A 21,983-nucleotide genomic window follows, 5' to 3' on the forward strand; every position below is an offset into this window, starting at 1 on the left:
TTTATATGAGATATTTAAATATAAAATTATTTTTAATAAATCAATTTCAACAATTTTGACAGCTGGGATATTAATCAAAACCCTAAATCTCTGTTTGGAGGCTGAGAAAGTGAGGGAGAATTTAGTAAATGGGACTTGCAAAATAAACAACGGCGAGCCAAGCAAAGGTATTTGAGAATTTAGAAAGAAAAAGTGAAAAATGATGTGAGTTGCGACTTGCGAAGGATCTTGGGCGGTTAAAATAGGCTAAATTTATTTGATTAGTCTGTTTATTCATTTAAATGGGCGGATTTTGCCTCTAAAATTAAGCGGTTGAGTTCGATTAACACAAAAAAAATGGTAGATTAAAATTTTTTTGATCTGATCTGAAAATTTGATCTATCAACTAAAAAAATATTATTTTTAAAAATTTTTGACTTAAAAATAATATTTTTTGTCAAAATAATTTTAAAAAAATAAAATTAAATAATAAATGGACTAGCTCATTTAACCCATCAGACCATAAATAATCCGGACTAAAATATTTTGGCTTGCATATAAACAGGTTTAAATGGACCAGCCTATTTAATCCACAAAATTTACGGGCCGAATCTAAATGGGCCGAGCTCACCCGTTTGACAGCCCATTCTTTCAAGTTTCGATCGGTTTAGCCACTTTACCGCTGGCCCGTTTCTTTCTTCTCCGCTCCTAACTCCTAAGTTCTAAATATAATACATTCCAATTTCCATCACCGATTAAGAGTAGTGGTGTGCTGCTACTACCTTCTCTTCAACTAGGACTCAACATGGCAACGGCATCGCACGCTCAAGCTGTCAAGTCTCTTAACAAATCTCCCGGCCGCCGCCGCTTCGTCGTAAGCTTCTCCTCTTCCGAAATCGAACCAGCCGTCACACTTCCCTCTGAATTAACCTTTATCTTTGTGCTTAAGCTTAGTCCCGGTTCTGCTTAAACCCTAAACCCTTGCCTACTTTTACTGAGTTTTATTTATTTATTTATTTTTAATTTTTAAAAATATTCGTTATTATTGATGAAAGCTGTTTTATTCGGTTGGGTTGAAAATTTGTTCTTACGTGCTGCTAATTTGTGTGAATTGCTTGCTTGACACTTTTTGTTTTTATTTTATATTTCATTTACTGGGTTATTGAATTGTGCAGTTTAAATCCTTTTCTGAGAGAGTAGATGAGATTGATATCAACGTCTATCGGAGTCTTGAGAAGGTTAAAGCTGAGCCGTCTGAGGGTTCCTCATTTTTCAGAGACTGTCTTATAGAATGGAGGGTATGGTTTTGGTTATTATGATACATTTAAGTTGCTGCGATTGCTATTTTCTTGCCTTTATGTATGAAAGGTTTCCATGTCCATTAGGCCTTCGCTATTGAAGAAATCCTACCTTCCTAACTACTATGTTTAACTAATTTATCTCGAGTAGTCCACAGTGGTCTTGCTCTTGTTAGACGGAGTTGCATAATAGCTTGAATAAGTTGTTTTTGTTATAGAGTAGAAATTGATTGATCTTTCGTGCACTAAAGATAAAATAATGTGGACCTTAGCTATAGTTAGTGCATGGTGCTTCTATAATGTTTTGCATGGGATTTAGTGTTTTTTGCAGCTTCATTGTGTCACATGTTTTTTGGACCTTGATTGTTGTTAAGCTGTAGTGATCACTTTATTTTCGGTGGGTGCTTTATCCTGTAACACTGTTTTTCATACAAAAATTTATGACGATATATGGAAAAATATGCATTTCACTTATCCTGTAACTCTCTTTCTATTTTTGTGCATTCGGGATTTGTGTGTAAATATACATTTATTAAGAGAGCAAAGAAAGACTGCGTGTGAAACATGTTATTTAATCTTTTTGGTGACATGTCAATTAAGCTTCGTAGTATTTTAAGATAATTGCATAATCTGTGAAAAGAAAGTGTGAGAGGAAGGCGTGGTGAGATGAAGCTTATCAGGTGGTGGGAGACATGGCATGGCTAATGTGTTGGCTGCAGAGTTATTTGGGGAAGGGTAAGTGGGGCGTTGAAGCAAGTGGTATAGGAGATTCAAACAAATTTTCTTGCATAATGGGAGAGGAAGCATTGAAAAGTATAGTCTAAAAAATTCAGTTTTGGCTCATATGTTGTATTATGATTGGTGTGAATTTCTTTGGAGTAGACTTGAGAAGAACATGCGGGGTCTTGTATATTTTTGTGTCATACAATTTGAAAGATTTAGAAGTAGGAGATGTTGAATGATATTGTGGAATGTAAGGAATGGATAATCATGGTAGAAGAGTGTGATTTTCAGATATATCATAGGACATGGCATGGATACTTGCCTATTGATGGTTATTGCTGGAGGGAGGCTGTGGCATTCAAGGTTTTATGTGAAGCATTACATGTTTGGTGATAAGTAGAATGCAATGCGCCATCAAGTGAGAAGGGGCTGGAATCCGTGTGTATTGGGTTTTGTTTTGATTAGGGATAGTTATTATATTAGTAGTTAAAGGGTATGGATGTTGACAGTGATGTGGGAGGTTGTATTCATATTTCTTTTGGTTCTTTATGTTCTCCTGGGAGTTTCTTGACTGTTATGATCTAGTTCCCTTCCATGGAATGCGTCCCTTTTGTGTTTGGACACACTCTTTTCTTATTTAAAAAGAAAACATCTGTAATTATTCATCTCCTTGGAGATTTGAAATGAAGGGAGAAGAGAGTTTTGCTTCCTCTATCTTTTCCTTCTAATCCAGAAAAATAGAAAAAAATTTTCGAGTGGCCTTTTACTTGATCTTTGCCATGTGCTGATTGGTATTTATTATTTACTGCGTTGTTGAAACACAGGAGTTAAACACTGCCGAGGATTTCATCACATTGTATGAAGAGATTCTACCTTGTACACAATCATTGGCCTTGGTTCTCTTGCACAAGGAATCCTTAATCTCAAAACTTCTTTCTAGGTTGCACTTGAAAGCAAGGCTATCTGTTGAGCCTATTCTCAGGTATGCAGGCATTGCTTGGATTGCTTATCTTTTTGCATGGTGTGTTGCACATTAAATTGTGAAAAAAAACATAATCTTATTTTGTTAAAAAATATTGATGTTGGTAGTAATTTTCTATTTGATGATGTTGAAAAAAAAAAGGATTTTTATCAGGATAGTTAGACTTTCCTTAGGAGGGTGGTAAGGAGTAGCATGGAGTGGGTTGGTCAAAGTCAAGTAATAAAGTAAACCATTTGAATTTGTTGAAGTCTGTCTTTATTTGTCAAAGTTTGGTTTCAGTTTATTTATCAAGATTCTATTACAGCTTATATCCACATTCTAGAGGATCTAGATTAGCTTGAGTGAAGGAAAAATAACAAAACAATATGTTGGGTATGGGTTCAATTAGTCAGTGTTTACATCTATATATATTTAGATATGCTCTTCTATTAAGCATCAGCTCATTTGGGTACATGTTTTATGTTTTGTTGAATTCTGATTTGTACATAATAATTATAATCATAAGTTATTAATTATTTTAACAAAGTAGCTTTGGACTTGGTTAAGGGTGAGTTTTTTCCTTTAGGTTGTGTTTGGTAGGTGTCTCAGGTAGAAATATAAGGACAGGAGATAGAGACTAGACATAATAGTTGAGTCTCTATCCTCTTCCCGCTGTCCCCAGTTTTTGGTTGGAAAGAAAATAATGCAAATTCTGTCTTAGGTAGAGATGTTTTCCTAATTCTATATTTGTCTCCTTCTCCAGCATGTTTGTGTCTATAAGTTTTTGTATTTATGTTATGGGACAATTACTAAACAGGTCTTTTGTGTTGGTTTTGCTATTCGATTACTATTTGAAGCTGTTGACATAATTCTCAATCCTTTCTTCCATACCCTTAAAACCTCAATGCTCTCTTCTGCAGGTTAATTGCAGCATTATCCAGAGATATTCTGGAAGAATTTGTTCCGTAAGCTTCTGCTCGCTTTGACTTGGTGTTTTAGATATTCTGGTCTTCTTATGCCTTAAACTTTTAGATATCGTGTTTATGTTTTCGTTTATTTCATGTATCAACTCTGTACATGGCCTTATTTGAAGGTTTCCCTATTATAAATATGCATTTTAAGGAAAATTCTCACTTGGCTTACTTATGGATTTCCATGTCGGTTTGGTTAGGATGTTGCCAAGAATTGTTGATTCTTTGGTATCTCTTCTCAAAAGTGGGGGAGATAGGGAGCCAGATCTCATTGAGCAGGTACAAGCTTGTCTTGTCAGTGATATTCCTATAAGGAAAATATTGTTTTCCATTTGCATTTGGTGATTTCTCATTTCCCAACATAAATGTGAAATATGAAACTTTATTTCTTCATTCTTATGCAGATCTTCACATCATGGTCATATATTATGATGTATCTTCAGAAATATTTAATTCACAACACCACTGAGGTGCTCAAGTGAGTTTCTGGATTACAGTTTTACTGTTTTAGTAGTTTCCTTGTTATCTATATGAAGTTTAACTATGCTGCAGTTGCCTGAAATACTCCTGAATGTATATGCCTTTACCTTCATATCTTTCTAAATTTCCTCATTAGACTTTCATCACTAATGAAAGTATATACTTTTCCCAATGAGCAGTGTTTGATGACATGGAAAGCATGTTGAGGTGAAATGCCAAAAAAATTGTAATTTATAAAGATAAAAGCAATAATTTAACGTAATTTTGGTCATAGTGAAGTAACAAAAGTATAATGTACTTTAGAACAGACATGTTGTGATTTGCTGGTAGTTTGTTTAGATGAGTACTTGATGTTACCTGGTCAAACATATTTCCACCTTGCCTCAGCCCTTTTGACAATACTACATCACTTGGGCCGAGCGTTTAGTTACGACAGAAAACTGTATCTGGAAATATGGGGAAGATTCATAATTTTTTAGTAAGCAAACTGTAGTATATTGTTGATTACAAAAGGTTGAGAAACGGGTAGTTGATCATATTTTGTATTAGCCAACATGGCACAACTTTAAATGTGAATGCCTATGCAGTATGCGTTTAATTTTTCAAATGGTAGTATTCTAAACTTTGGGGTTGCTTTTCTTGACTATGATATATCAAGGGTCACAAAAGATTTGAGGTATTATCCAAAGGAATATGTCCAACAATTTATGGCTGAAGTAATGTCGTTTGTCCTGAGAAATGCCCCGGAGGAGCAGCTTAAACGAGGTGCTGATGTCATTCATTGTTTTCATTTACTGATCTCTCTCTTTGTCCCCTCCCTCCTTTTCTTTAACTGTGCATTTATTTATTTCTTTTGTTGGTTATGAAACTCTCCAATACTTTTTGGTGACATAGGAATTGGAAGAATCATTGCTGAAGCAGTGAAGGATCCATCTGCCTGCAGTGAATCAGCTGTTGGAGAATTGCTTTATAATATAATGAAAGGTTACTCTTCAAGGTTCCATTCGAAAGCAGAGCGAGTTATACAGTTATTGACTAGCAAAGCAATTTTTTCTATTGGTGATAAAGCCATCAGAAAAAGGGCAAATTTTGTTACTGATGATAAAGCTAACCAAGGCAAGCTTGTCTCTACTTAAATCCTCCTGCATATGTACGATAGAATAATATTTGGTTTGATTACACTAGCGGTTCCAAATAGTTTTACTCAATTTTTAAATAACTCCATATAGTTCAAAAATTTGTAATCGTGTTTCAAACTAAAATTTTGTAATTAAGTCCTTAGAGTTAATCACAGTTACAAAAAGGTTTCATTTAGCATATTATACCGATAAATACATATTTTATGGTGCATCTGTTCAAGGTGTGGTACCATTTTCTTATCTAAAAGGTTCAGATTATGATGGTGGACAGACTTGACAATTTGTACTCAGCTTTTCCCTATTCTCTTTTTTACCCTCAACGCACTTCATTGGTGTGCTTGGCTATCTCTTCCCTCCTGCACTACCTTCTGTGATGGCACTCGGTGTCTAGCATCATCTAGGAGTGTCATGTGTTTGATGTTTAATTTTTCAGTTCAAAATATTTAGGATTACTTTTACAGAAGTATGATACTATTTAGATTATAAGTGGCAACCAGAGTAGAGGTTTATTCCTAGGCATGTTTCTGCAAAATTCTTAGTACTTTGGTCTGCAGTACTAAATGTCTTAAAACGTCATGTTAAGATGCTTATTTTGTTCATAAAAGGTAAGGAATGTAAATAATATTAATATTTATATTAGTATTAATACTATGGTTGTTTGACTGAAACACAGCATTTTGATGTTCTAGACTCCAGCATGATTATTGTATAATAATTGTATTAAATAGATGCTCCTACTCTTGATTTTGTGGTGTTAGCAAGGTAGACTCTGACTAAACTTGTGATTGATTTCTAATGTCTCAAATAACATTATTTTTATCTCTGTCTCTATTTCAGAGTCCAGGTGTACCGTTTTGGAAATTGTAAAATCCGCTTTTAATAAATTATGTGACAGGATGGAGGCCAAAGAGCTGAGTTTGGTATGGGATTTCTTATATAAGGAAATAAGTGAATGTGTTAGTAGTGGAGATGTCAAGCATTTAAGACGCATTTTATCAGTTCTAGTTTCCGCTGTGAAGATGCAAAATGGGCAAAAGGTGTCTGGTGAGTTACAACGCTATATGTAATCTAATTTTCATTTTGCTCTGTTTGACTAAGGTAGGTAATTGACAAGGAAAATAAACTACAGTTGCCTGTTAGGAAACTGATCACATTCTTCTTTCCTTTTTGTTCTTAAATCTTTATTCCTTGATTTCTTTATAAGCTTATTTATATGACTTTTTATTCAGTCTTAAGATACCCCAAGGTCAAATCTATTCTTTCGTGTTTGTCCCCATAATTGGGTTCTAATTTTTACTGCACTTATGTTTGCCAGATTATAAGCTGTTGGCATCTAATTGTGATAAAAGCGAGTGGGTGATTGGGTTGAGTTCTAGTGCCATCACCTGGATTGAGATGATTGTTCCTTATCTTCTTCAATTCTTCCTTCATTGAAATTATGTGTTGTATTGAAATAATTTTTCAAATGAGTTCAGTTGATTAAGATTATCCCCTTTTTTTAAGTCCTTTAATTTTTCAAATAATGTATTGTATTGAAATTAGTTTTTCTACTTTTAATATTGATCTCAGGATACTGTGCAATTTCTTTCCGTGGAAAAAGTTAATTGAGTTGTCCATGTCCTTCTTTCTTTTCCCCCTTCTAATTGTAACTGCACTTACATCTGTCAGATTATAAGCCTATGCTTGAACTTGTTCGGCTGCTTGTGAGAACCTTTATCGCACCAGATGGATTTGTTGAGTCACAAGAAGACCTACATTTGGTGGTTAATGAGATTTTGGAATTAATGTTGGTCATTCTCAGTGGGCTCTGTAGTTACAACCCATCAACGATATCAGAGTGCGCGTTACAGTGGGATCCAATTTTTAAATCAGGAAGCTCACGGTAATGACTGTAGTAATGACTGTAGTGATGCATTTGCATTACTTGCATGTTTTAAAACCTTCTTGTTCTTGACATGTTAGAGTTTTGGTTCCAGTTTGACGGACTTTATCAGACAACTGCTACAAAAGGAACTTTGTGCACTTGCTTTTGGAAGTAATGTTATAAGGTAATGTTTTTGTGTGTTCATGTGCATGCACGTTAGCCTGTCTCTCTGTCTCTCTGTTTCTCTTTCTATGCATAAAAAGGTTGTAGTTTAGTACTTCCCAACTTCTATATTTGACTTATCTCATGATTTTTTAGAGCAATAAATGATCTAATGGAGAGTTCAGAAGAAGAGGCGATACACCTGTTACAGTACTTCTGCGAGAAAATGCAATTAAGTACACAGAAGTTGGACTTTCTGGATGTAACAGGCGTAGAAGCATTAGCTAGTTTATCCAACCGTTTGCAAGGGGCTATCAGTAACTGGATTGATAAAATAAATGATATTTCATGTACCGGTGTATCAGAAAATAATAAAATTGATGAAAAAGGAATGGCACGGATATGGGGGATTGTGAGCTGCTATTCTCATATGTCTATTGTTGAGACCAATCCATCCTTGTTGCTGAATCTCATGGATGCTATAGATCAGCTTCTGACGGTTAAAGCTGGTATTGCTTCATTCCTTGTGCAAAATTGTGGCTTTTTCTAATGGGAATCCTATTTGAACTGACCAAGTTTATACCAAAGCTGATTTTTCATTGCCCCTATTTCTATGGTGTTCACTACCATGAACACTCTTGTTTTGAGAAAAATGTTTAGTGCTTGGGTTATGCTAGGATACCTGTATTCATTAATGCTATGTCATTTCTTATATTTTTCTGTACCTTCTGTTTCTAATCTGCAGACTATATTCATTCAACTAGAAAAGCCTGGGAAAGCATTATAGGTTCTTCGCTGAGTTCTTATAGCAGGCTGTATAGCTACAGCAGGATTGTAACTGATGAAACTGGAAGGTTTTTAACTCTTGCAAAACGATACAAGTCATCTTCACAAGTCTTGTTGGGTGTTGCTGATTATTTGGACTACAAGTATGGGTATGGGGATGTGTTTTAGTAATAACTCTTGTTTTCCATTCTTAATCGAATTGAGTCAATAATTTTACAAGTAGTTAGAGTTTTGTACTTGTATAACACTCCACTTGTATGTTGTAGCCCTCTGGAAGACCATGGGTCTATTATGTGTCATTCAGAACTTGTAAAAGGGATTACAAGTGCAGTGACAGAGTTCGCTGATAATTTACACGATCCATGCAAGGAGATTCGCATTTCAACTCTTAGAATACTTTGTCGTTACAAAGTTGGTTGTGAGACTTCATCAGGAGATCAGCCTCCTGAGAAGAAAAGGAAAACTGAAGTTTCTCTGATTTCAAAAGTAAATTGCACAGGATATAATGTATGTATCTTTTATGTTTGCTGGCATCATCGTATTTTAACTTGAGATTTAATATGAGTGCTTATTTTGGTGAAATCACAGGCTCTTGTGTTGCTCCTGTTGATTGAAAAAACTCCTATTTCAATATCTACAAGCAGAAGCATTCAGCAATTGATCTCCAAGATACAGATGGACCTATCTGCTGGAAGGATTCCGCAATTATATGTTCTTCTTGTTTTGAATGGATTGTTAGGCATCTTGAATAATCGATTTAGCGACCTTTGGGATCCTATATTAGAATGTATTGCTGTATTGATTAGCAAACATTTTTCACTGGTATGGGATAACTTCATTGGTTATCTGGAAAAGTGCCAATTAAAACTACGTACCACTTTCAACTTGCATGATGGTGTCAATGGTGCATTACTTGATCAACCAACGTGTAAGTTTGTTGATTCTCATCGGATCTTAGGTTCATTCTTCCTCTCATGCTTATCTTTTTGCATGTAGTGTCGACTGGCATGATAATTGGTTGGGGAATCTGGCTATTTAATATATGCTGTGAAAATAGAACGGTCTTGGTTGGTTTGTATGCATTTAAAGTAGTTGGTAAATAGGTATTTTTATATGTTCTATAAACATTTTCACTAAAATGTTCAAATCCTGGTAAGCAAAATATTTTTGTAATTCTCATTCTGCTGGTTTGTAATCAACTTCATTTTTTTTTTCAGGTCTACTTGATTGTTTTGATTTATTTGTCAATCTTGCGTATGATAGTACGCCGACTGTAGCAATATTATCACTCTTGCTAAAAGCTTTACAGAAAATTCCAAGTGTTGTTGAACCTCGCTCCCGGCAATTCATTCCTTTATTTTTGAAGTTTTTGGGATACGAGACTCATGATCTTGAAAGGTGAAGTCTACTGGATTTTGTCTCCTTGTAGGATAGGAGTCATAGTTAAAACTTCATGAACTTGAAGTGTTAAATTATCTGTTTGATAATTAATTTCCTTTGTAAAACTAAGTGCAGTGTAGGGCAGTTTGAGTCATGTGCTTGCAAAGGCAAAGAGTGGAAGACCATTTTGAAAGAATGGTTAAACTTGTTCAAGCTGATGAAAAATCCCAAGTCATTCTACTCAGGTCAATTTCTTAAGGAGGTCCTGCAGAACAGGTCAGTTGTACATCTCTGCATTATTATTTGTTAATGGCTGTTCCCTATTTCAAAGTTGAAATACGATTTTATTTTATTTTTTTTGGGTGTTTTGGCAGGCTTCTTGAAGAAAGTGATCCTGAGATACAAATGAGAGTTCTGGATTGCCTGTTGATCTGGAAAGATGATTACCTTTTGCCATATGATGGACATCTGAGGAACTTGATCAATTCCAAAAATTTAAGGGAGGAACTAACAGCATGGAGTCTATCGAGAGAATCAGGCTTCATTGAGCAATGTCACCGTGCTTATCTTGTGCCATTAGTTATTCGTCTTCTAATGCCAAAAGTACGAAAGCTTAAAGGACTTGCATCTCGAAAGGTATATGCAGCTTATGCTTCTTGAGGATTTTGCCTGTTAACATATATTTTTGTCAGTTTCTTCTCATTTGTTTTACTCTTATGATCTTAAATGCCTTCTGTAGAAAGCAAGCATTTGTCATCGGAAAGCTATTCTAAGCTTCTTGGCTGGACTAGATGTCAATGAGCTGCCACTTTTCTTTGCATTACTGGTAAAGCCATTGCAAATAGTGAAGAAAAATGATGGGATTGTGAACTTGTTTTGGACCTTATCTGGAGGCTCCATTAGTGAATTTCAAGCGTTATCTTTGTTACAATATTTCACTTTGGAAAATATGGTAACTCTACCCTGGAAAAAGAAATATGGTTTTTTGCATGTCATTGAAGACATTGTTGGGGTTTTTGATGAAATGCATATTAGCCCTTTTCTTGATCTATTAGTGGGGTGTGTTGTTCGAGTATTGGAGAGCTGTACTTCAAGTCTTGACAAAGCAAAAGAACCAAACAGGCTTCCTTTAGATCAAAGAATGTCTGGCATCAATGTAGATTCCCTTCATAAGGACACTGGGCTTCCTACAGATCAAATCAATTCTGGGACCACTGCTGATCCCCTTCTAGAGGATGGTGGGCTTTCACTAGATAGTGTTGATTTTGGGACTAATATCAAATCCATTCAAGAGGACAGTGATCCAGAAAATCAAATTGTGGTAATATTCTGTTTATGCTGAATTTAAAGTTTTATATTTACGAACTACCTGTATGAGCTTGAGGAAGAAATTCATGTTTAAGTATAGGTGCCCGTACAAGTGATGATAAGCACTGAGATGTGTGTTTCTGTAAAAAGACAAACTATGCACAAAAATAGTAAACTGCTTGAGTTGTATTTAGCACTGTGATAAGCAAGAGGAGTTTCTTACATTAGCTTATTATTCTTGCCACAAAGGAAATACCCAGCCCATAATAGTGGGGTAATTAACCTTCCCAACTAATCTTCAGTATGTCTCATATTCTAATATGGCTCTTTCTTATGTGGTAATTGTTTAGTTTGTCTCCATATGACTATCGACTCACCTATCCATCCAGCATATACTAGTTTCTTTAGAATATATCCCATTTGTATCTTTCTTTTGTGACATACCACTCCCATAGCTAGAAAAAAGCAACCTCTTATAAGGAAAATAGAACATACCCATGTCCTCTATTCAGAAAATCTTCACACGATCAATATTATGTTAACTGTATCCTCAACATAGAGCATTATATCACATAGTAGCTTGGAGAAGTATGACGGTGTTAACATTCCAAAACTTTTGGACAAAATGGTCCTTGCTAAACCAAGCCCCAATGGATTGTTTTAGTCTAAAAGGGAGACACATATCCCTTAACAAGACTTGCTTTAAATCAATAAAATTTTCCATTTGTGACATTCAACTGTTGTTTTCTTGGTAGATGGGGGAGTTAACTCCCTGTTGCCATGGTGTTCTCCAATCTGTATGTTATCAATCATGGCTTACCTCCATCTTAGACGAGCAATCACCTCATGAATTGTGAATCTAAGCACAAGAATTTTGGATTGCCCGAGTGAATTCTACTTACGATTGTAATATTTATATGTACAAAATAATGAATACATCTTATGTTTACTAGAAAATAATAATGAATTAGACAAGTTTCTGTGACTTTTAAATGTTGATGCTTACCATCCATCATATACTATAACTTATTCTATTTCCAACTATACATGGATTTGCTTTCACATATTGCTCGTTTTTATTGTTTCTTATTGTCTTGTTGTTTCATGGTAACTTAAAGTGGATTGACTGTTTCTCCCGTGATCCATGCTGTCTGTTTTATTTATTACTCTATTTTTCAATTTGTTTGTGCAGAGTGGAAATACTTTGAAGCAACTCAAGGATATGAGATCTCTGTGCCTGAAAATTGTTTCTGTTGTCCTCAATAAATATGAAGATCATGAATTTAGTTCTGATTTGTGGGACCGATTCTTCTCTGCAGTAAAATCACTGATTGCTAAATTCAAACAGGAGACTGCTACTAGTGAGAAACCAAGTTCACTGTTGTCTTGCTTTGTGGCCATGAGTGGAAACAATAAACTGGTAGCACTATTACGCACAAGGGAGAGTCTTGTACCTGATATATTTTCAATTATCTCTCTCAAATCAGCTTCTGAAGCTGTACTATATAGTGTTATGAACTTTGTTGACAACTTGTTAAGCCTTGACAATCAATTGGATGATGAAGACAATCCTGCTCGGAGAGTTTTGCTTTCACATATTAAAGCACTTATAGACAGCATGTGGTGTTTATTTGGAAGTGATCGTTCAGTCAAGAGGTATTAGCTCATTTTACAACTGTGCTTGGATAATGATGTTTGTTCTTTAATGTTGACACTTTCCGTAATTTGAATTTCTGTTATTGCTTAGCTTATCTTTGGCTTATACTGGGAAATAGTTATGGTAGAACATGATTTTTTCTTTCATGTGAAAACTAGCTATTTATACTTTGACAAACAATTCTTTGAAGTACTGCTGAATATAGCTCAGTCAAATGAAATGAAAAGTTAACAAGATGTAGTAAATACTTACATTATTGGGCTAAGTGCGATCTTAGCAATTTTTGTTTATTCATTTTTTAATTTTGGGGTATTTCTGAAAGGACATGATAATCTTATAAAGTAATATGGAACAAAAATCTGCTTTTATGTATATAATTACTTGGGGGAACAGGGATATATGCAGTTAACATTTTGCTTTTGTATGTTTGAATTTTTCCTTGATCAGAAAGCTGATCAGATCTCCTGGGGAGACAGTGATGAGAATTTTCAAATTCTTACCCAAGTATATCAAGGAGTCAGAGTTGGCAAAGAAATTTGTGGAAATATTGCTTTTGTTTATAGGAAAGAAAACTGCAAGTTCTGGTGAGACAACCACATATCTCTCTAGTTGCTGTCATGCTGTGCTCTTCCTTTTTAATTGCAGATAGTTTAATTCACATCCATTGCTCTGTGTTTTTTTTTTATTTTTTATTTTACCCATAGATTTATGTCTTGAAGTTTTGCAAATCATTCAAAATATTGCCCCGATATTGGGAGATGGAAGTACCGCTAAAATTCTAAGTGCGCTTTCTCCTTTATATATTTTGGCTGAGCTGGATATGCGTTTGAGAATCTGTGATGTTCTTGACGCCCTTGCAGCATCAGATGCATCTGTACTCTCAGTGGTAATTTTGATCTTTAGTCCCTGTTCATAGCCATTTGTATTGTTTGCTGTCAGTTCTTTGATATGATATTGTGATTTTGTTGGGTTGCAGGCAAAGATACTTCGCCAGCTGAATACAACATCAACTCTGGGTTGGCTTGATCATGATGCCATTTTGGATGCTTACAGGATAATCGATAATGATTTCTTTGCAAGTGTTCAAGTTGAACATGCATTACTTGTTCTATCCCACTGTGTGCATGACATGTCGTCAGAGGAAACAACTTTTATGTATAGTGCCTATAGTTCATTGCTATCATTTGTTGAATTTTTTGGTCTAATCCTTTGCAAAGAAGGAAACAGTGAACAATTGTCAATGATGAAGAACATTGATGGTTGTTGGACAAAATCATGCGTCCAGCGTGTAACACAGAAATTTCTGTTAAAGCACATGACAGAAGCAATGGATGGATCACTTTCTGTTAGAAAGGTATTGGGTTGCTGGACTTGTGTGTATTTCAAGACGTATCAAGTTAGGCATGTATGCGCATTGATCTTGACTTATATCATGTCCCCTCCTTAACTTGTCTGCCTACATATATAAGATTTCTTTGCTTAACTCATGCATTGATGGATGATTAGAAGAGTAAACCATCATTATATAGATATTTTCATTACTGATTGAAGATTTTAACTGAAATTACCAATAAGTAATTTCTTAAATCCTCTACTCTTTAACACTGGTTGATCTGGTTTCAGGGATGGCTGAAATTGTTGCATCAAATGGTATTAAAGCTTCCAGAAGTGTCAAACCTGAAATCACTTACTGTCCTGTGCCACGAGAGTGATGAAGTCAATTTTTTTGAGGATATAACTGACCCAGTGGTAAGTTTCTGTTCAACCTAAGATCTATTCAACATATGGGATATTAGGTGCAGTTACATGATTCATGTCATGGGCCTAACTATTACCTACTGTCATGTACCTATCTGAAGCTTGCACAAGTTGTTCACCTAATAGTGTTTGTGAGAGAGAGCGAACAGTAGAAGAGTCTTTACGTGCGTTATTTAGGAGATTCTATCCTAGCTGGCAGTAGCTCTAACTACCAAACAGATCAGCTTAGCTGTTTCTAATTCTTCTGGATGCTTGTAGACTTTTACTCAGCTGATTCTATTACTGCTGCTATATATTTGGTTCTGTAACTATTTGTAATAACCGAGTTGCAAGTCAATAATGAAAAACTGATTGTGTCCGAATCTACTATTAGTTTCCTAGGTTTCATTTAATTGAACAGATATGAAGCTTTTGTATTCTAAATGTTACATGATTAATGTCTGCCAGCTGTTATTTCCTGATGCAACAACTTGCTGCTGCCGTTCCATGATGTAGTCAGAAACACTACTATATTGTCCTGTATTCAACAATTAGTCTGTAAATTTTTGTGGGATCATTCAGTAGCTTGTAGAATTTACATTTCACGTAATTCCATGTGGTACTGCAGATCCGTAAGAGAGTGAAGGCATTGTCATTGTTTAGGAAGGTCATCAGCACAAACAAATTATCAGAGGTGATAACTATATCCTTTCAACTGGAAGTATCTTTTATCCATCTTAGTTGCTGGTGTATAATTTTATTTTTGTTAACTTGCAGTTCATTATTGAGAGGGTTTTTATGCGACTCTACTTCAACATGATGTTAGATGAGAAAGAAGGAAAGGCAGAGCATATGAAAAATGCATGCATAGAGACTGTTGCTTCTGTAGCAAGTCAGATGGAATGGAAGTCATACTATTCATTGTTGATCAAATGTTTTCAGGGAACATCTAGTAGTCCAGACAAGCAAAAATTCTACATACGCCTGATTTGCTGTATTTTGGACAAATTTCACTTTGAACTTTCCTACACTAAAGAACCTAAGGAATCTTTGGGTGGTGTTTCTGAGCTTGCAGTAGCTGACACTGTTTCTTCTGATAACAGCAACTGTGGCACTTCTGGTGTGAACCCAGATATCCAAACTAGTCTTCGTAAAGTTGTCTTCCCCAAGATACAAAAACTGCTAGATTCTGACTCTGAAAGGGTTAATGTAAATATCAGTCTTGCAGCTCTAAAACTGGTTAGGTTACTTCCAGGCGATGTCATGGACACGTATCTTCCCACCATTTTGCACCGAGTCTGTAACTTCTTAAAGAATCATTTAGAAAGTATCAGGAACGAAGCTAGGTCTGCACTGACTGCATGTTTGAAAGAACTTGGATTGGAATACTTGCAATTTATTATCAAGGTTTTGCAAGGTACCTTAAAACGGGGATATGAACTTCATGTCTTGGGATACACACTTAATTATATTTTGTCGAAGTGTCTTTCTGGTCCAGTCAATGGAAAGATTGATTACTGCTTGAAGGATCTTCTTTCTGTTATAGAGAATGACATTCTCGGAGATGTTGCTGAGCAAAAGGAGGTGGAAAAGATAGCTGCTAAAATGAAAGAAACAAGGAGGAAGAAGTCATTTGAAAGCTTGAAACTGGTTGCACAAAACGTTACATTCAAAACCTGTGCATTGAAGCTCCTTGCACCTGTGACAACTCATTTGCAGAAGCATGTTACTCCCAATGTAAAAACAAAATTGGAAAATATGTTGCTTCATATAGCTGCTGGTATTGAAAGCAACCCATCAGTAGATCAGACTGATCTATTTGTCTTTCTTTATGGCATTATTGATGATGGGTTTAAAGATGAGAGTGGTTGGCATGAGAACAAATTGATGAAATTGGAAGATAAGGATAGGCCTAAAAATGCTAAAAGAATCTCTACAGGCCGGGTAGTTGCTGGTGGCTTATTGGGTTCACACCTCATTACAGTATTTGGTCTCAGAATATTGCATAAACGTCTAAAGGGTATGAGACAGGATATGAAAAGTGAAAATACGTTATCCTTATTAGATCCTTTTGTTAAACTATTAACTGATAGCTTAAGCTCAAAGTACGAGGATATCTTGTCTTCTTCCCTTGGATGCCTTACTATACTAGTGAAACTGCCTTTACCATCTCTTCAAAAACAAGCTGAGAGAGTAAAGGCTGCTCTTTTTGATATTGCGCAGAATTCAGTGAGCTCTAGTAGTCCTTTAATGCAATCATCCTTAACTTTGCTGACTGCGCTTTTGCGGAACACCAAAATTTCTCTTACAACAGATCAAATACATCTATTAGTTAAGCTGCCTATATTTGTTGATCTTGAAAGAAATCCATCTTTGGTGGCCCTTTCACTTCTAAAGGGTATTGTCAGCCGCAAGCTGGTTGTACCTGAGATATATGACCTTGTTACTAGGGTTGCTGAATTGATGGTGACAAGTCAAATGGAATCAATTCGCAAAAAATGCAGTAAAATCTTGTTGCAATTTTTGCTTGATTATCGGCTCTCAGAAAAGCGTTTGCAGCAACATCTAGACTTCTTGCTCTCAAATTTGAGGCAAGTATTCTGGACTATTCTGTATCTCGTATGTGCTAAGTATGATTTAGGCTCATTGGTGTTCTAACTGTTACAGGTACGAGCATTCAACTGGACGGGAATCTGTTCTTGAGATGATTCACGCTATTATTGTCAAATTTCCAACAAGTGTTTTGGATGAGCAGTCACAGACATTGTTTGTCCATTTGGTAGCTTGCTTGGCCAATGATAATGATAATATTGTTCGCTCAATGAGTGGAGCTGCCATAAAGAAGCTTATTGGTTCTGTTAGTCCAAATTTGCTGAATTCTATGCTTGAGTATGCTCTTGCTTGGTACTTGGGTGGCAAGCAACAACTATGGGGCGCTGCCGCACAGGTGATGTACTCTAAAATTTCTTGGTAATTATGTTGTGATGTGTGAACTTTATTGTAAGTCACAATTGTAATATATCATGATAATTTGAGTTCTATAATATCACTCCTTGGGTTATCTATTAACTTTTGTAGTACTAGTTGGAATTAGTATGTCGATTGCATGAGGCATTTGAATTATCTTGGAAACTGTGAATGCAAGGGTTTAACCTAGAAAATGCTCTTCATTAGGTAAGTGAAATGACACCTCAGGTTTTACCACATTAAGGGAATGGCAGTGGAATATTTTATGGTGCATTTATTAACCTCAGTTTCACATCCTCTATGTTATTTAGAGGCTTAGATGAAGTTAGTCATTCGGTACTTAGCACTTTAGTGGGAAAACTTAAGAGTAAACTTTTCTTATTATGAGATGCTTCTGGTTCTTTTTACTGTAGATGGTATTATCCTGGAGGTAAGGAAACAGAGAAAATTCATTGCGCACATGCTTGCTTTTGGTTTCCCACATAGGGCACAGAGGTTTAGCATCAAAATATGGTGCCAAGAGCCAAGTTGGTGTATTGTTAATCTCTCTGGTCTTTCAGAGTGGTGAATTGTGAGGTGAAACTGTGTCTTTCCGGCCTTGTTGACCTGTCAAATAATGCGGTAGGAATGCCATTAAGGTTATGTTCCCATCGAACTTCTGTAATCTAGAGCATGAATTGAAATCTGGCTTTGTGAAGTTGGAATCTAATTTGATTACCAAACTTGCACATTGCCTTTGGACAAGCTTCTACCAATGTGATAATCCTGTTCTAAATAATGGAGTCACTGTTGTTTTATTTTGTCATGGGATGTAATTCAGAATTTTTTGTATTTATCCAATTATTATAAGATATGATTAGTTATTTTGGGAAATTACTATTAAGCAATTATAAGTTCATAACTGTAAGAGGTGTGTCCACATAATGATATAAATTGTAAAGGCTCTGTACAGTTCTGGTTAAAGAAACACAAGTTATTCGGTATTCACCATATTAGTCTCTTCTTTCAAGTGGAATCTTTCTCTGCTGAGTTGTTAAGGAAAAAGAAGAATGAGTTGCGTACTTTTCAAGAGAAATCAGTTATCACCAATCTATTTGTTGTTTCATATGTCCAAATTTATTCTCTTTAACTAAGTTATTCCAGCATAGCACATTTTCGTTTTCCTGTTTGCTTCATTTGTATTGAAATTGGAAATTGTTGACATAGGTTTTGGGGCTGCTGATTGAGGCAGTAAACAAAGGATTCCGTAAACATATAAATTGTATTTTGCCAGTGACTCGTCGAATCTTGCAGTCCACCATACTTGCAGTCACGGAAGGGCAAGTGGGCTTTTCAGATGAATCTACTGTTCCCTTTTGGAAGCAGGCATACTATTCTCTTGTTATGTTAGAGAAGATGATTCATCAGTTCCATGATATATGCTTCTCAAAGGATCTTGAGGTAAACTTCTTTGTACTTTCCTTTCTATATTTATATATTCAGACTTAAGATGACATTTATATGTGTTGCTTATGGCTTGTTTCTCTACGGAATTTGTGTGTGTGTCTGTGATTGTGAGGTGATAGATAGTGGTTGACTGCATGAAATAAATAATGGGTACTTTCTATGCTTAAATGTACGAGAGTTTCGGCTTTTGGTTTGGAAAACCTGGTTGGGACTAATATGTCAAAGTCTGGATGGTAAGAGATATGGGTTTCTATAACATCTAACGTTGAACCAGCCATTTTATGTCTCTACTTTAACAGAATATGTCAATGTGTTCTTTTTTTTTGCTGTTATCTGATTTATAATTTTCATTTATTTTGGGTTTTTGGGCACAAGTTATGAAGAAAAAAATATGGCTCAATATTTTAAGAAATTTCATTTTATAGTTTGATTTGGTTTGTTTGATAATTATTGGAAAGGAGCAACACTAGAGGTGTTCTGGACTTGAAGGAAAATCGAGTGTGTTACTTTGTGTGTTAAAAGATCAGCCCTTGTAATATCTTAAGTTGCCAGGGGTTGTATTTGACACCTACACACGTGAACATTTGACTTAATTGTGGACATTGTATAGATCTATTTTACTGTGTTGTAAACATGCTTTTTGATTTCAATTATGGACAATTGAATTGCATGGTTTTCATACCGCTTTTCTATAATATTTTTACGATCTTGAAATAGCATACTTTAAAGTCCAAGTGGTTCTGCTGTGTTCTTTGGCCGCATAGAATCAAAATAAATGTTGCCAGCCATTCGTGGTCCTTTCTACATGCATTACCACTGAAGAATTAAAATTTTTCCATTTTAGTTCCCCCCTTTCAAATTTCGTTAACAAGCACACTGACAAACTTTTTTCTTCTGCCGCATATTAAGGATACATGGGAATCAATTTGTGAGTTGCTTTTGCACCCACATTCATGGATACGTAGTAGATCAGCTCGCCTCATAGCGTTATACTTTGCTCGTGTAAATGCTAGCAAAGAGAACAATCAAAGCTCCTTAAGACACTATTATCTTACAAGTCCAAGTAGACTATTTTTAGTAGCTACTTCCCTTTGTTGCCAACTCAAAATGCCACTCTTAAATGATGCTGACAGTAACCTGATGACCCAGAATATTGTGTTTGCTATTTGCGGTGTCCATTCTTTAATGGATGCGCATATAGATCCCCCTGCATTCTGGTCGACTCTTGAGCAACATGAGAAGGACCGGTTCCTTAAAGCTTTTGACTTGCTTAATTCAAGAAAAGGAAGGTTCTTCATGTACTCGACTTCAACCTCTCTTGTCCGTACAGATAACAATCTTCCAAAAGTTGATAGCACCCAATACGTACTTGTCTCAATATTGCTTCGGAAAATGGGGAAAATCGCCCTTCAAATGGATGCTATTCAGGTTGGTATGCAAACTCTAGATCCCCATTCTTTATCTTGATAAATGTGTTCATCACTGATATTGTTTTGCTTGTTTAATGCAGATGCGAATAGTCTTCAATAGTTATGGAAATATCATGTCACGGATTACGCAGGATGACTGCATGCGCTATGGGCATGAGGTCCTGTTACCTCTTTATAAAGTTTGTGAAGGCTATGCTGGAAAAGAAGTTGATGGTTAGTCTTCTTATTTCTTAACTAGGGGTTGTAGGCAAATTTAACTTTGTTAACTCAAATCTCAAGGGGCAAGTCTTGTTAACTTTGAACCCTCGAAAAAATTTTTAATGGATTTCGACTGTGTATGTTAGCAAGACTTACTCTTGGAGTAAGTGAATCCCCACCCTGGAAGATTGGAAGTTGTGTTCCCTAGGTTTTCTTGTTTGCTTCTTTCATGAGATCTTTTCTGGCTACTTACTGAGTTTGGTTCTTTCCTTCCAGATGATCTGAAGAAGTTGGCAGAAGAGACCTGTAGGAAAGTGGAGAATATTTTGGGTACTCAAAGCTTCGTTCAAATTTACAACCTTATCAGGAAGAACCTTCAGTTGAAAAGGAATAAGAGGAAACAGGAGGAAAAGCTCATGGCTGTTGTTAATCCGATGCGAAATGCCAAACGGAAGATGAGAATAGCTGCGAAGCAACGTGCCAACAAGAAGAGAAAGATCATGACATTTAAAATGGGGAGATGGATGCACTAATTGATGGTGATGTTGGACGGAGGAGAAAATTTCAGCACATGGATTCACTAACCCTTCATAATGTTTTATTTAAATTAAATTTTAGATGATGTACAAATTAGGCATGTCTCACCGGTGAAGGCTTTTTTTTAATATATTTAAACTAGAGTGAGTCCACAAAGAAGTAAATTAATTATATTATATAGTGTATTTTAGTGATATATTATTTAAAGATTGGTTAGATATTATGTAAACTAATGTTAAAATTGAATTGTTTTATATTAAATATTTTGCAGAATATTTATTTGATAATTTGTATATAATTTTATATAATTATTCAACTAAAATGTAATATAAATTAAAAAATACCTTATTATTTTAAACATTTGAATTAATTTGTTCATACTCTGTTCTAACACTAAGGTCCAGGTCTAAATATGATAAAAAAAAGAAGTTGGGATCGAAGGTTAGCTGACAGATAATACTTATTCAAATAAGTAACTATTCCTAAATTTTCTCAACCCACTTTCAGGAGTCATATCTCAATTTTCTTAAGATAAAAGGACGGTTATTCTCTTTAAAAGGTGAAATTACTCTAACGGTGGTTATTGGTTCACCACTATAAATACACTGATACCCTTCAGGTATTTCTAAATCCCAATACTCTCTAAACCTGCTTAGCCCTTTGCTGACTTAGGCATCGAAATGTCTTTGCAGGTAGCACCCTCCATTTCTTCATACACACAAGTCGGACGAATGCTCTCTGACGCAAACCTAATCGAAGACTTCTTCATTCAGACGATTGGGCCAACCCAACAAGTCCAACCCACTAATCTCCGATTACTCATCGTAACAAATTTATTTTTAAAAAAGGTATAGGCTTTTAATATTAGAATTGTACAAAATTTTATCTTTATTTGTTTCTATTTTTATATTTGTTTTAGTTGTCCTATTTTGTTTTCTCATACAGTGTTTTTGGGTTGCA

The 21,983-nt window shown here is 35.4% G+C and overlaps 1 protein-coding gene across 2 annotated transcripts; it reads left to right on the forward strand.

Moving 5' to 3' along the window:
- The first annotated feature begins 713 nt into the window (after positions 1–713).
- LOC130974144 (uncharacterized) lies at positions 714–21,310 on the forward strand. Of its 2 annotated transcripts, none has more exons than XM_057898894.1 (31): positions 714–853; positions 1,155–1,277; positions 2,825–2,982; positions 3,882–3,926; positions 4,133–4,211; positions 4,337–4,410; positions 5,071–5,177; positions 5,307–5,528; positions 6,389–6,595; positions 7,220–7,433; positions 7,528–7,599; positions 7,734–8,086; positions 8,323–8,512; positions 8,630–8,870; positions 8,952–9,291; positions 9,581–9,761; positions 9,879–10,019; positions 10,118–10,379; positions 10,483–11,064; positions 12,244–12,707; positions 13,156–13,292; positions 13,413–13,594; positions 13,685–14,062; positions 14,332–14,457; positions 15,074–15,139; positions 15,223–17,036; positions 17,113–17,392; positions 18,619–18,852; positions 19,768–20,286; positions 20,369–20,501; positions 20,763–21,310. In XM_057898894.1, exons 1-31 carry the CDS (start codon positions 785–787, stop codon positions 21,017–21,019), a joined length of 8,250 nt encoding a protein of 2,749 aa, XP_057754877.1. In that variant the 5' UTR covers positions 714–784; the 3' UTR covers positions 21,020–21,310. The 2 variants fall into 2 exon arrangements, with proteins under 2 accessions (XP_057754877.1, XP_057754879.1); XM_057898896.1 differs by having other exon boundaries at positions 8,323–8,506.
- The last annotated feature ends 673 nt before the right edge of the window (positions 21,311–21,983 follow it).

This window comes from Arachis stenosperma, chromosome 4 (assembly GCF_014773155.1).
Source record: "Arachis stenosperma cultivar V10309 chromosome 4, arast.V10309.gnm1.PFL2, whole genome shotgun sequence".
Classification (NCBI taxonomy): domain Eukaryota; kingdom Viridiplantae; phylum Streptophyta; class Magnoliopsida; order Fabales; family Fabaceae; genus Arachis; species Arachis stenosperma.